General features: G+C 34.1%; 5 protein-coding genes across 5 annotated transcripts, besides 5 other annotated features; 2 read left to right on the top strand and 3 right to left on the bottom strand.

Annotated features, from left to right (window-relative positions):
- Positions 1-64: 64 nt before the first annotated feature.
- On the bottom strand, positions 65-1,534 carry TVAGG3_0991590 (armadillo (ARM) repeat-containing protein family; the record flags this gene model as incomplete). Its single annotated transcript, XM_001276806.1, has 1 exon — positions 107-1,534. One exon carries the CDS (start codon positions 1,532-1,534, stop codon positions 107-109), a length of 1,428 nt encoding a protein of 475 aa, XP_001276807.1.
- A 242-nt stretch (positions 1,535-1,776) lies between these two features.
- Positions 1,777-1,836: a mobile genetic element.
- Positions 1,837-2,851: a mobile genetic element.
- A 2,240-nt stretch (positions 2,852-5,091) lies between these two features.
- Positions 5,092-5,182: a mobile genetic element.
- Positions 5,183-5,292: 110 nt separating this feature from the next.
- Positions 5,293-6,619, bottom strand: TVAGG3_0991550 (protein ubiquitination; the record flags this gene model as incomplete). Its single annotated transcript, XM_001276805.2, has 1 exon — positions 5,436-6,515. The coding sequence occupies one exon, from the start codon at positions 6,513-6,515 to the stop codon at positions 5,436-5,438; it is 1,080 nt and encodes a 359-aa protein (XP_001276806.1).
- A 545-nt stretch (positions 6,620-7,164) lies between these two features.
- On the bottom strand, positions 7,165-10,067 carry TVAGG3_0991540 (uncharacterized protein; the record flags this gene model as incomplete). Its single annotated transcript, XM_001276804.2, has 1 exon — positions 7,282-9,804. The coding sequence occupies one exon, from the start codon at positions 9,802-9,804 to the stop codon at positions 7,282-7,284; it is 2,523 nt and encodes an 840-aa protein (XP_001276805.1).
- A 5-nt stretch (positions 10,068-10,072) lies between these two features.
- Positions 10,073-10,547: a mobile genetic element.
- A 1,496-nt stretch (positions 10,548-12,043) lies between these two features.
- On the top strand, positions 12,044-12,406 carry TVAGG3_0991520 (uncharacterized protein; the record flags this gene model as incomplete). Its single annotated transcript, XM_001276803.1, has 1 exon — positions 12,044-12,406. The coding sequence occupies one exon, from the start codon at positions 12,044-12,046 to the stop codon at positions 12,404-12,406; it is 363 nt and encodes a 120-aa protein (XP_001276804.1).
- An 18-nt stretch (positions 12,407-12,424) lies between these two features.
- Positions 12,425-12,667, top strand: TVAGG3_0991510 (serine threonine-protein phosphatase family; the record flags this gene model as incomplete). The annotated part of the gene is made up of 1 exon (XM_001276802.1): positions 12,425-12,667. The coding sequence occupies one exon, from the start codon at positions 12,425-12,427 to the stop codon at positions 12,665-12,667; it is 243 nt and encodes an 80-aa protein (XP_001276803.1).
- Positions 12,668-13,658: 991 nt separating this feature from the next.
- Positions 13,659-15,554: a mobile genetic element.

Here is a 15,554-nt window from a genome sequence, read left to right as displayed (position 1 = left end):
TATCATAAATTTTTGCATGATGTTTACATGTTAAACAAGTGTTTTTAATTTATGATATATACATCTATTATTTACTACAAGAATACAATAAAATGGTTAAATATGTTTAATTTGTTTCATCTTCGGGCTTTGAAATGTAATCAAGTATATTTTCTGCGTTTCTTTCGTCTTCTAAGTCATCACAATCTAAAACATCATTGATTCTTTCCATTAATTCAGCGTCACGGAGTTGGTTTATTAATTCATCATGAATTATGCTACCTTGTGTCTTCTGTATCATTTCCCAAACATTATTAATAATCTTTCCTTTCAAACTTTCAGATCCCCACTCTAAACCTGATAAAATTGTTTCGGCCAAATCGTTTTTCAACATCAAATCAAGGGTACTTTCATCAGTTAATAATGCAAATGCCATTATAAAACCAAGTGCAGCAGATTTGGTACTAAATTGCATATCATTAAATTGTTCAAGCAGCTCCATAACAAATTTAAGAGTATCAGATCCATTAACATTATCTAGGTTATAAACCAAACTATATTTGCTTAGTTTGAGTAAAATATCTCTTAATTCATATAAAGATGTTTTTTGATATAATAAAAATAAATCTGAAATAGGATATGATTGTAGAATAATACTTCTAACTAGCTGTCCATCACATTCTGCATCACTAGGAATCCTATCAAACGCAATTGAAAGAAATTGGAATAAAATTGAGGTGCTATCGGGTAAAATCGTTCGAATCAGCTCAGACAACTTAACAAACAGACCTGATTGGAAATATTGTTGCAATATTTCTTTGCTAACTTTGAGAGTTGCAATTAATGCAATTCCTAAATTATCAAAAAGTTGTTTTCCAGCACCACTAGTAATAACATGCATAAAGAATTCAATTAAGACATCTTCCTGTGGACATATCTTGAAATAATTCATTACTTGAGTAATTATCAATAAAGTTACTTGAATGAAAGGAACTCCATAGTTTAAAGAGTTCTCAATCATCATATCCAATGGAAGCAGTTCTAAAATTTGATCGATATAAACTTCAGAATATTGGATAACATTTGATAAACAAGCAAATATTTGGAACCTCAAAGGAATGTCTTCGCTTTCTATATGCTTGAAAATAATAGGAAATAGCTCATCAAGATGTAATTCCATATCTTTGTCAAATTTACAAGCATAAACATTTGATAAACAACTAATAACATGATAAAAGCACTCTTGAACTTCTTCATTAGCCAAATTAATTAGGAATTCAATGAGTTTAAGGTCTTTTATTATTTGATTTACTCCATTAAAAATACAAGGAAGCAATAACCTAATATTCGATAGTGCTTCATTCAGCATATCTGCATTTTTAGCATTATAATGCTCTTGTGCCGCTCTAATGCTGTCCATTAAGTTAATTCTGATTTTCAATTCATCTTTTTGTTGAAAGAACTCGGAATTTGATGTGTCTGATATAGTATATATGCTTGCTTTATAAGCTTGATCGATATCATCCTCATAATTGAAGAATTTGTAATCATCCATCAAATTCATCTCAGTAACAATTAAACAAAAAATAAAAAGAATTGAGAATTAGGCAGATATTCAGCCATGTTCCATTAAATCATAATTTCGAAAAGGTGAAATTTTTGCATTAAAACAATCTTAAAAATATATCAGAATAATTGATGAAAATATGTATTTTTTTGGTTGAAATTTCAGATGAAATTATTAAATTTCCATAAATTAGATTGCACATCAAATTAAAGAGTTACTTTGAATATTTCGAGAAAGGGACAAACTATCCAGTGTCACTTTTCAAAGGAATAAAAAAAATAATAAAGATGGGGAACAGGACAAATTTGCCACACGGCACTTTTTTTAGAAAATTTAATGGAGCGGAGCGATACTCTGCTGCAGGAGCCCCAAGGCTCCCAATCATTACGAAAGGGAGCCTCAGGGCTCCTGAGAATCCATCAGCAGAGGCCTTTTCATTTGGCCTCTGCTGATCAAAGATTCGGCGAAGCCATTCTTCGTCTCAGGAGTCCCAAGGCTCCCAATCATTACGAAAGGGAGCCTCAGGGCTCCTGAGAATCCATCAGCAGAGGCCTTTTCATTTGGCCTCTGCTGATCAAAGATTCGGCGAAGCCATTCTTCGTCTCAGGAGTCCCAAGGCTCCCAATCATTACGAAAGGGAGCCTCAGGGCTCCTGAGAATCCATCAGCAGAGGCCTTTTCATTTGGCCTCTGCTGATCAAAGATTCGGCGAAGCCATTCTTCGTCTCAGGAGTCCCAAGGCTCCCAATCATTACGAAAGGGAGCCTCAGGGCTCCTGAGAATCCATCAGCAGAGGCCTTTTCATTTGGCCTCTGCTGATCAAAGATTCGGCGAAGCCATTCTTCGTCTCAGGAGTCCCAAGGCTCCCAATCATTACGAAAGGGAGCCTCAGGGCTCCTGAGAAACCTCTTTGAGAAGGTTTTCTTAAAGAAAACCTTCTCAAAGATGATTGTCAGCATTCACTCAAAATCTACCAAGAGTTTCAAAGTTTCAAATCTATCTGAAATGAAGCTTTGAATCTCTTGTATATCTAATTGTAGAGGTACCTTTTCAAAATGTCTTCTATTGATTAAATTTAATCAGTAAAAGTCATTTTGAAAAGGTACATCTCTATAATTGCTATTGAGCATTCACTCTTGGAACCTTGGAGCTCTTGTGTAGTGCATGAAAACTCCAAGATTCTAGCATAAAACATATATCATAGACATAATTTCTTCAAATATAATTTAAGGTTATTTTAAAAAATTAGAAAAGCGTAATTTAAGGTTATTGAAAAAGTGACACCTGGCAAATTTGTCCCGCACTCGAATATTTCATTCCAGATAAATTGTATGATGCTCAAATAATCATAGAATCCTAGTTTATTAGATATATATATGTCCTAATAACATGCTTATATTTCACATTATTCGCTATCTGAGGTAAGAGGGTAAAAAAAACAATGGTACCCCCTCCATTCAAAATTTAAGAGTAGGTTTTGAAATTTGAATGTGGTTTTGGCCGGTAAAAACTGGCGGTTTTATACCCAGGTTTACACTTCTGAAAAAAAGTTGATATATTTGATTCAATAATTGGCATATAAAAAGAATTTTATTTATAAATCAATAATAAAAAAATGGTGCACCATTAACTCAATTTCGTAAAAAAATAATGATAGCATTTTAGATTAAATAATAAGCATTGTTATACTATAAGTGGAGTACAGGGGGTTAAATTGAATCCAAGTCTCTCAATTTCACTCATAGTGCCTCAATAATTTTGAGAGACGAAGTTATAAATATTGCTAAATATCATATATAGATCTCGATTTTCTGATTTTAAATTGCTAAAACGTGATTTGTTCTCAAATTTTGAGAGAGGACTGGAGTGAGAAAAAAATTCTGCATGCAGCAATCAACAAAATTATAAAATATTTACTAAAGATTTTTCAAATAAAAAAGTTGTGTTAGGAAATTTGTACTTTTTTTGGTCATTTTTCATGAAATCGAAAAAATTTGGAGTAAAAATCTTATATTTTGTTAGTATAAATAAGCAGAATGCATAGACAATTATTATTCTAATATACGATAGCATATTTATTCATATTAAGCTCATAATTTCATTAAATATTTGGTTTTTTTTTAAAAAAAATAGAAGAAATATAGCTGGTAAAGGGATGTTTAGTAATAAAACACGAGTAATAGACTCGGATTGAATTCTCTGTTACATTCAATGAAATTTGTTTGCAAATTTCAAGAATCCAGAGAGTAAGAAGAAGAACATCTATTGGTTAGTAATTTCGAGGCATATCTAGCGAAATTTGCCGAATTATCTGCAAATTTTGGGAGATCTGCCTCGAAATTTAACAACAATCTGGTAGAATGAGTAAAACTGGTAAAAGAAGCTATTGGATATATGGAGAGCTTCACTTAGCAAGCCCTGGGGCTCGATTTGGAGAGGTGTTCCGCCTCTAATGGAGGAAATTTGGGAAAATGCCGCCGAAATGTAGCCATCGGGGCAGTTTTGGGGTTGCAAAGTGGCAAAAATTCGGCTGGCGGGGGAATTGGGAGGGGCAAGCGAAAAATTTCTGGGGAATTTCACGAGCTTAAGGAAAGCTCAAGGGCCAGGCATTGTGGAGCCATCAGGAGTGTAGTGAGGGGGCTCAGGTTCAAACTCTTGGGGTGAGTGAGCGAAGGTCACGCTACTGGGGAACACTGAGGCCAAATGAAAATGGCGGGGAAATTGAGAGGGAAATTTTGGCGGGGAAAATAAAAAAAAATATATGAATAAAAATAAGAAATATCGACAAATGCACTCGAAGGTGAAGTGACAGAAAATTGAGTTATATAATATATAATATTGAATATACAATCATAGTGGGTATAGAAATATTTTATGCAAGTATTTAAAAATTCAATAGTGTCTCAAAATTGAGAGGCCACTATGATTGAGATTGAGGCACTATGATTCACCTTAACCCCCTGTAAATTTCGGTTTTGAATTTTTTTCGTATAGAAATTTTTGGAAATATCAGTATCTCAATTTCTGTCGATCAAATTTCTATAAAATTAAAAATGATCGTGGAGCATCATATTGTGGTTATATATTTTCATTTTTTGCATAAATATTTCCTGCCAAAATACAAAATTGCCATAATCTCATGGTGGACCACAGCTGGAGTCACCGCCGACTATCCACTTGCTGGGATGCTACTCAGCCTTTGATCTGGCCAATCATAGTGCTGTTCCATCCATATCAGCAAGTGATTTCGGCGGGAGATCTCCAATCGGTCTTCCATGAGGGTTACGCAAGCCAGAAGCACAATAACTATGCAGCCTAGATGCTAGGATAGCGTAGCTAGGCTGTGCTTCTGTCGATATTAGTTATACGTTATTGCCCTCGTTGACTGTAGTACTACTCCCTTAACCTCCGAGGGTTAGGGGAGTAAATTTGCTTGAAATGGACAATGTTCATTACGAAATCTCTCATTCGATGAGAGACTTCGTAATGAGCATTGCCTTAAAGTACTCTTACTACTCTTTCCTGGTCCCAAAAGGTATAGGATTCTGTAATTAATCGAATAGGGCAGAGTTCTTCCGAAGTCTCTCATTTGATGAGAGGCCTCGGAAGAACTCTGCCCTAGTATAATGTAGTTGTGGTCTCTAACAATTTATGTGTCAGAGAAAAAAATTTAAGCCATTTACCAACTACTCTCCAAAAATCCACCCCATAGGGTGAGGGTTGGGTAGGAACATAAATGTAATATTAGAAATTTTTAATTGATATTATAAGAAATGTTGTCTGTGTGGTATGACATTAAGTGATAATTTCAAAAATATGGTCTTTGAAATGAGAAAAACTCATAAGAAATTGAAAACTTTGAAACATAAATTAGTTTTTTATATAATTTATCATATTGAAGAAATGTATTCTCTTATTTCACTATTTCCAAGATCGAAACATGTTTTTCCATCTTTATTCTTTGCTTCTTTATCAGCTCCAATAGAGATAAGATATATAACAACTTCAAGATAACCATATCTTGATGCTAAAATGAGTGGAGTATAGCCAGAATTAGTCTTTGCTTCTTTATTTGCCCCAACAGAGATAAGATATTTAACAACTTCAAGTTGACCATTAGCTGATGCAAAAATGGGTGGAGTCCATCCATAATCATTGCTTCCTTCTTTATTTGCCCCAACAGAGATAAGATATTTAACAACTTCAAGATAACCATATCGTGATGCAAAAATGAGTGGAGTCCATCCATCGTCACTCCTTGCATCTCTATTAGCTCCAATAGATATATGATATTTAACAACTTCAAGTTTTCCATTCAATGATGCATGTTCTAGTGGAGTATTTTTATGTTGAGAAGGCGATTCTTTATCACAGCCACATTCAATGAGAGATTTTACAAGTCTGAGATTTCCATTTTCACATGCTGCATGAAGTATATTTATTTTTTCATCTCCATTTTTACTTTTAGGAGCTTCTATTAGCCAAAGACCTTCTTTGCATGATTTTGAAATCTTTTTATGATTTCCTTGAGATGAAAGTGCTTCAAAGAACTTGTAAATTCTTTCGAAATCATTAGATTTTTTAAGTTCTGAAATTTTTGATATAAAATTTTCGCCATAATTAGCATCATTGTATATTTGATTGAGTTGGGAATTAAGTGATTCAACCTGTTTGTCGCTTTTTTGTTTTAGTTCTTGAATGGTTTTTAACTCGGCTTGAAGAGTTTGGATTTTCTTTGTATAATCCGATTGTTCCTTTGTCGATTGTATTAAAAAATCAATAATTCCATCAAGAAATGCCAGTTTAAGGTATTTCTTAGAAGATTTCAGAATATTGATGACATCTTCATAATTTTGTATAGAAACATTCGCATTTCGAATACATGTATATAACTCGTTTGCTTTGACTATAGACTGCGATTGTTTCAGAAGAGTAATGAAGTCATTTGTTGTTAAATTTGTAAATTTCATGATTTTTTGATATCTTCTATTTCGAAGATAGTAAATAACTTACCTTCATCAATGTAATCGTTGATATGAGCAGCAGTGTATTCAAAATTTTGAATCAGCGCTTGACTCATTAGTTAAAATATAAACTTTACAAAAGCTTTGAATTTTTTTCCACTAACTTAATTTAAAAATTTAATGTTTTCGTAGCGTTTCTATCTATAATTAAATCAGCAAGTATTGTTAGCACCGGCCATCTCCAATTTTATTGAATTTATTTTTTGAATATTCTGAAATATATTACATTTTATATGAATAAAACCATGACAATACGGTATTTAAAAGATTGTCCAGTTATATGTCTACTAATTCATCTTTAATTTCTATCATCTTTGTGAGGTCGATATTGAGTGAAAAATTGATGATAAGTTGATATAAATTACATAGCATCGTCTTCTGTTACATCAACTTCTTGTATGAAGTAAGAATCTGTGGATGTCTATTTTTTCAGCGGATCAAGTATGTCATCTCAGCCACAAACTTTAATATTCTTTTCTGATTATGAGATTTGGTTGAAAACTGCTACCTTCAGTGATATGTTCTTATTATTAGGAGAGTTATTGATTGTATGTAAATTTCGTTTCAACTCTGAAGAAAAATTGTGATTTAATTCATAAAATCGCAATGAAATTTAAGTGTTTAATAAATCAAATAAAAAAAACTCGATTTTTCTTTTAATATAAAAAAAAATTAAAAAAATTAGAAAAAAAGATGCTAAACTTAATAGAAGTTAAGCCTGAATATCACACAAGAAGTCGATTGGTGTCATTCCTTCGTTGATCTTTGAAATGATATCCTTTCTCTTCTTAACTTGTGAAGCGTAGATATCGTAATTGTCGGAAATAGCCAAGTGGCCGAAGTATACGAAGATGAACGCCATTGATCTGATGCTGACTATCTGCGGAATCTTTCCATCGATTGCCATCGGAATTGAAAGGGAGTTTCTATGCAACTGGACCTTGAACATGGACTGTCCGAGTGGTGTAATAGAAAGAATAATCTTATGTGGTAAATCTTTCATTGATTCTTCCTTGATATCTAAGACAGAGTTATTGAAAACAATTCCGAACGGTGATGGCTTGTTTTCTTTGGAGGCGAATGCGAATCTAACAGTATTCGTTGTGAGAAGATACCTTGTGTAGTTTAATGATGTATCTTCCTTAGTGAAACTGTTGAAGAACTTGGCAAGTACCTCGTTATTCGCTTCGATACCGAATGACTTAGATATCTGGTTGATGTAGTAGATCGGAACATCGATTGTTGGGAGAGATGGAGTCTGATCTAACTCATTAAGTGTCTTGATCGTGTTGTTTGAACGTGGAAGAATGCGGACTTCTGGGTTTGATATCAAATCAAGCATCCTCAATACGTCGAAAATCGGAGGACGGCCTGGATTTCTTGGAACTGGTCCAAATGGCTTCATTGTAAGTGACTTTACTGGCTCGGGAGATGGGATATCCTCTGTCGAGATCTCTGGTGTCTGAGGAACATCGATCTGGAGGACTTGCATCGCATGTGCTGGTGATGCAGTTCCTTTAGGTAAGTCAACGAGTGTTGGGTTCTTGCCTGTGTCTGTAAGAAGTTCGTCTAATGTCAATACCGAGACGCCGCCGGCATCGCGGACAACAATTGTGTAGTGATTGTCGTCGCCACCTGAAACGGTGTAAAGTTTATCGTTGACGATAAAAGTGTCACTTGGAATTGAATTATCCCAACGTACTTCGAATTTGAGCTTTTTGATGCGAGCTTGGGTCAAGAGGTAGAGCAACTCTGGGAACTTTTCAAATGTATCCTTGGACTTGGAGAGTCCGGTGATGAGATGCTCAGAATAAGCGGAAATTTCGATCAAAGCAAGTAATAAAGCGGGCGGAACGACTTTAGAACTCTTCGAGGCTTCTTCTACAAAATGCTTAAGCTTCTCTTGAGGGAAGAACTTCTTTGTCCTGTCGGCGTTGTTGGAATAAGGTAATGCGCTGAATAATGTGTAAACAGAGGAAAGAAGGTCTTCATCGAGTGAAGTAATTTCATCGAGGATGGAAGTGAATATATTGGCAGCGTCTTCATCTGTTCCATTCGAGTAAATAATTTTGAGAGCTGGAATTACGGACTTTACTTCATTCTTGTCGCGTTTTGCGTTCTGGTAGAGAGTCTGGATGCTCTTGCTGGAGAATTTGAACTGCGGGATGTGGCTGATGCAGTTGAAAATCGACAAGAATTTGTAAATCTGTACAACGCCGTTGTATTCTGTAAATCCGCCGATAATAATGTGGGCGAGATTTAATGCGTGGTTGGAGATTGTCATGTAAGGGACAAAATTCGGGTTGTAGTAAATACTGATAAAACTGAGTTTTTCTGAGGCGTTTGTGGAAGAAGAGATGAATTTGGAGATGATACTGTTGATTACTTGTATTGTGCGCTCAACAAATGGATAAGTTTCTTTTGTATATCCGCAATACGAAATCAAAGAAATTAATTCGTTCAAAAGATCAACGGAAACGGATCGAGAGAGAATATCAAGTGACTTATCAATAAAGTATGCTGCTATGATTGAAACAGGGAACTTGCTTGAGAAAATGTTCGATTTTGATTTACATAACGAAGAAACCTTAGAATTAAGCCTGTTCATTGTTGTAGTGTAGTTCTTAACGAAGTCAGCGATCTTGACAACCTTCGAAACATCAAGAAGTCTTGTAATTGCGTTCAAATCAAATTCGAGTTCTCCAGGTAGCCACGAAGTAGCGTTTTTGTCATCTTCGAAGTGTATCTTGAGGTATTCGAACGTGTATCTTTCGAATTGCTGGCAGAGAACGCATGTAAACATGTTATTTTTGTTCCATTCGATCCAAATATTTTTTGTGTCGTTCCAGAACTGATCTCTTTCGAGAGAAAGTACGAGTAAAATGTCCATAAGAGTTTTGATGTATGTTTGCTGCGTAGTTGTGTTAATTGTCTGATTTTCATTTATCAACAAGAAATCCATGATTCCGACAACTACGTAAAATAATTCTTTGTAGGTTTGAACTTCGAGTTCTGCCTTAGAAGAAAATTGTGTAATTGTTTCTAAAAGCTTGCAAATTGAAGATAAAATATCAGCAACAAATTCTGATTGCGCGGTATATAATTTGAATACGGCCGAGATTGAGATAAAGAAACTAGATAATAATTTATTAAGATCATTTGTAAGAGAAGGCTTCTCAAATAATTTTGGAACAAATGTCTCTAAATTTGTGTAAATTATTGTCTCGGCAGGCATAGAATGAAATATTTGCTCTATTAAATTAAGACATGCTATAATAGATTCGCGATTTTCGAAATAAGTTTGAGTATTCGCTTGTGAATAAAAAGTTACAACCTTTTTAAGAACTGAAAGAGTTAAAGGCGGCAGATCTTGCCTGGGTATTTCAAATATTTGAAGTCCTTTTTCTTTAATATGTGGAAGAAATAGGATTGATAAATCATCTGCCATTATTTATAAAAATAATTTATTTTATCGAATTTCTCTCAATTTTCGAAAACTAATCGAGTAGGGGTAATTTTAGCTAAAAGTGACACACTCGTGAAGGGTGTGATTACCGATCGGTAATTTCGACAGTTTAGAATTTAAAATTTTTTATGGAACTGTTGCGAGTTTCATAAAGAATTTAAGGAATATAAGCAAAAATTTGAATCAAAATCTTAGACCTAAGCCGCTCGATTCGCTCGCGGCTTCCGCGAATTACAGATCAGCAAAGATTTGAATCAAAATCTTCGAACTAAGCCGATCGCTTCGCTCGCGGCTTTCTTTATTATTTTAAATTTGCATATTTCCATCAAAAGTTCATAAGGTAAAAAATTTCGTTTATATTATTGCAAAATAAAATCTTCATTATCAAAATAATATTAAATGATAATATAATATAATTTATAAACAACTATTATTTAATAAAGTTTAATTGCCAAGGTTCATCTAATTTTTTGATTTTTAATGTTTTATGAATTTTATTTATCATGTATATAAAAAAAAAAAAAAAAGAAAAAAAAAAAAAAAAAAAAGGGTAGTGGGGCTTCCAGGCACTTCGTGCCTTCTAGCCCTGAGGATGAATGAGTATAATGAAGTTTTTTTTTTCTTGGGGTGACCTTCCAGGCACTTCGTGCCTTCTAGCCCACATAAATGAAGTTTTTATTCGGAGGTCTTCCAGGAGCTTTTCACAAATTATATATGTTTTCATGTTTTGTCAAGACTTCTTCGTAAATGTTTTGTCAAGACTTCTTCGTAAATGTTTTGTCAAGACTTCTTCGTAAATGTTTTGTCAAGACTTCTTCGTAAATGTTTTGTCAAGACTTCTTCGTAAATGTTTTGTCAAGACTTCTTCGTAAAATCAGACAAAAATAATGTTTAGGTGAAGAGGTGACATCTCACCTGTTTTTTCACCTGTTTTTTCACCTCATGAATTTTCATGATTTCATCGTAAATGTTTTGTCAAGACTTCTTCGTAAATGTTTTGTCACTTTTCTGTCACTTTTCAGGAAAAAACATTTTTATTATATATATAAAATGAATTTTACAAAACCACCGTTACCCTTCTTTGGAAATAAGAGTAGATGTAAAGATATTCTATTGAGAGAACTTAAGAAACTACCGAATGGTCTAACATTTGTAGACTTGTTCGGTGGAAGTTTCTATATATCTCATTTGTGCCATACAATATTTCCTGACTCAAAGATTATATGCAATGACTTCGACAACTATATGAACCGTCTCAAACATATACCAGACACAAACAATATATTGAAAGAGTTAAAAGAAAAGATACCTATAGGTAAGATGGAACGTATACCATTAGATAAGAAAAATATTGTGAGAGAGGTTTTGAAAAAAGCAGAATATATAGACTGGGATAGTATATCTGCTAGACTATTATATAGTGGTTCTATAAGAGTTCATGACATTGAAACACTTATGTCAAAAGTTTTATATCTTAACTATACAAATGTTTTCAAAGAGGACATAGAAAAATATATTGAGGGTATAGAGTTTGTGAGATGTCATTGGACAGAGTTGTATGAAAAATATAAAGACAAGGAAAATGTTTTCTTTATAGTGGACCCACCGTTCTATAACACATGGGATTTTCAATACCAAGTAGACTGGACTTTGAGAGACTCTTTAGAAACTTTAGACGTTTTACATAACCATCCATGCTTTTACTTTACATCCGATAAAAGTGGTTTGGAAACCGTTATGAGATGGCTAGAGGACATACATGACTATGAGTTTAGATATGACAAGATAGAATATGAGAGAGGTCCTATAAACCGGAGAAGGTGTCATAACAAAGAAATTTTATTAGTAAGTAAATGTGGTTTGAAATAGGACTACTTGTTTTAGGTTTTTTCCATTGTGTCATTTATTTATTTGACGTGGCAGAAAAGTACAGAGAATATGAAGATGAACCAATGCCTGCAAATGTTCAGTATATGTACTCGTAAGAGATATTTTTATCTAATATTAAATGGACGCACAGAACTTAGCGAATGCACAGCAACCTGGACAACCAAACCCAGAGAATATTCCAAATGAAGTTAGAATACAAACTGCAATGGCAAACTATGGTCAAGTGCCAACAGATGTACAAATGCAAACTGCCATGTCAAATGACGCTGCGTTAGGTTTGCCACCATGGTATGCAAATATGAGATGGAAAGAGTTTTATACAAACCCTGAAGTGGGATATAAACAACTTTATGCAGATGACGCGAACACAGGAGTTGACCCAGAATATGTTTTCTACCAGAGGAGAAACAGAATGTATGAGCTCCAGTTAAAGAATGCTATGGAACTCAACAGGAAACGTAAGAGACTAGGCGGACATTAGATTTTTACATATAGTAAAATGGGTTTCTTCAGTAGTATTGGAAACTTCTTCAGAAGAGTTGGAAGAGGTATATGGAATGGAATAAAATCTGTCGGAAGAGGAATTTGGAACGGAGTCAAAAATATTGGTAAAAGGGTAGGTCAGTTCGTTGGTATTATACCTAAAGACCCTGAACCAGAAGAACAAGCTCCTGTTATACAACAGCCTGAACCTGCACCACAGTCTAGTTGGCAACCAAATCCAACACCTCAACCGTATTAAAAAATTATATTTTTACCGTTCGATAGTAGTTGTATATGAAACTAAGTTCTAAGTAAAACGCATGGTATAATGGAACTATTCTCTTTCTTCCATCTGTTGTAAACCATACTTGAAAGTCTGAAATACTTCCACTCGGTGGTTCATATAGCTTTGTAGGTTTTTCGTAAAAGTCATTTGCCAAGCATAAAAAAGAGTTTTGTGCACCAGAAAATGAAGCATGAACAATAATAGCAGCTGGGTCGAAAACATCTTTAAATAAATATGGTTCATCTCTTGCATATCGACTGTAAATATTTGCTAAAGGAAGTTCGACTTTCTGATTTAACATTCTTTGCAAATAATACCATGACATTGCAGTGAATTCTGTATATATTTGTTCGTCTTTCTTTGGATTGTCTTCGTAGATTTGAAATGACACTTGTGAATTTTTTGTTGTCATATACAATTCTCACATAAAGTGTGCTCTCGGTATTTGCATATTCATCAGCATATTTTGCATAACATGAATTTATTTTATCTTCTATATTTTTTAACGCAGTCTGTAGAGAAGATGAAAGGTCAACTTGTATTAGCTCAATTTCTTCCACATTTTTCGTTTCCCTTCAGATATATAATCTATATGAAACCTTACAATAAATGGAAAACTTTTATCTTCTACAGACACAAACTTCATTCTACGAAAGCCAATAGCTTTTGTGACAGATGGGTCTCTTAGCCATCTTAATGGGTAGTCAAAACGATAGCCTTCATGCTTTACGGTCTCTGTCTCAAACTTTTTGACCGACATTAGTAAAAAGTTCATCTAATGGTTTAGTTGTAGCAACTCTTGAATTTTCTTTTTCTATTGGAAGCATATTTTATCTAGAATAAAAATGTCAAATGAAACAGCGTCTATGAGAGAAATACAACACAACCGACAACTCATTATACAAGCTCTAAATAAGAACACAACAAACTTTTCAACTATTCTAAGATATCTGAGTCATTGAAAGAAGGAAACTTAAAACTGACATTAAACCCAATGACAGATGAGTTTCTGTTTCAAGACAAATAAGAACCATACTGTCTGTATAAATCCAACAAAAGGAACTTTAAACGAGAAACCTATAGATGAACTTCTTTTGAAAGCAGATATTGACAACAAAGCTGACAAAGAGTATGTCATTGAAAAAGTTCAAGAAGAACATGACAGAGCAGACAACATATGCAACAAAAGAGGATGTTGAAAAGAAAGCTGACAAAAGAGTATGTTGACGATGAGTTAGCATATCTGGCTAGTGGGTTAGTGAAGAAGGCAGATAAGGAATATGTGGATGAAAAAGACAATGAAATTATAAAAAGGGTTGAATGGTACCATGAACGGACATCGAAGATTTTAGAAGGTAAAGCCAATACAGGGTGGGTTTCAGGATGTTTAGACCTTAAAGCCGACAAAGAAACTGTAGATATGTTGACACAAACGGTTTCAAGTCATACCAGAGGTTTAATGGAAGATGGACAACAGTTGAAAGAGCTTGAGAAAGGTGTTACAGAGTTAAGGAATACAAAAGCAGACTCGACATGGATAGCTGGATATGTAGATGCAACAAAAGAACGTATTTTAGCATGGACAGAAGGAACATACCCACAAAAATATCATAGACATAGCATCTCTGACGTAAATGAACTTGAAGAAAAGTTATATAAAAAAGCAGACAAAACAGAGCTTCAAACATTAAAGACAGAAATACTTCAAACAGTATATCCTATAGGTTCTATTATACGTCAATGAACTCTACCAGACCAGAAGTAGTACTTGGTCTCGGAACTTGGACTCAAATAGTCGACAGGTTTTTGTATTGTGCAAACTCTTCAAAGGAAACAGGTGGAAGTAAAACGATTTCAGGTGAAAATTTACCTGCACACAGTCACTACATAGATTTAAGTACATCTCAAGCAGGTTGGCATAAGCATAGATATTGGGATTGGTCAGGAATGACAAAAGGTAAAGGATATGATGTTAAAGACGAGGTTAAGTTTGCTATAAATTGTTACTGGGATGACACTCAGGGAGAAGGAAACCATACACATTTCGTTTCAGGATATACACAAACAACGGGACAAAGTAAAGACTACATGCCACCTTACATGACAGTTTACGCATGGTATAGAATTGCTTAGTCGTCATTTTCAACTTCTTTAGCATATTCGTCAGGAGTTGTCTTATATTTGTTAGGAACTGTCTTTGAAAGTATACCACCTTGAACTTTGACAAGTTTGAAACGAGGTCTGACAATAGTAGTTTTATCTTCTGCTTGCAGTGTGTACATTTTGCCATGTTTGCCTAAAACTTCATAATATTCTCTTGTATACTTTCTTCTATTTTTACGAACACGAATGTGAGTACCTGTCGGGTTTCCATTGTTGTCATAGTCAATAGTATTTTCATATGGGTCGCGTTTAGGTATTTCTATTTTTACTTTGTCACCTTTCTTAAGTTTGAAGCCTGGCATTCTTTCTTGTTTGTCTCTTTTGACTAAATTAAATAAATATAGTCTTTCTCTAAGTCAGGGTTGTTTTTCATTTCTTCGGGGGAGTGGTTTCCCAAACCTTTTTGTTTACGGCTATTGTAAATATTTAAAACTTGTCTCATCTTTGCCATGGAGAAGTGTCTATACTTGTCGTCATATGACATTTCATCTACCTCACCACCTTGTGGTTGATTTAAGTCTCTTAAGATTTTTATACAACTGTCAATGACACCAAGAGCAGAATGGTTTTGGTCGACAATGAAATATTGGTTTACATTTTTTGAACGCAGATAGTTTTTAATATCGTCTGATTTGAAAGAACTTTCACAGTCAGATGTCAGTTTTGTTGGATGGTATTTGTCAACGAATATTGTCAA

Source organism: Trichomonas vaginalis, chromosome I (genome assembly GCF_026262505.1).
Source record: "Trichomonas vaginalis G3 chromosome I, whole genome shotgun sequence".
NCBI classification, from domain to species: domain Eukaryota; phylum Parabasalia; order Trichomonadida; family Trichomonadidae; genus Trichomonas; species Trichomonas vaginalis.
The sequence above is the reverse complement of the archived record's forward strand: the minus strand, read 5'-3'. Positions and strand labels throughout refer to the sequence as shown.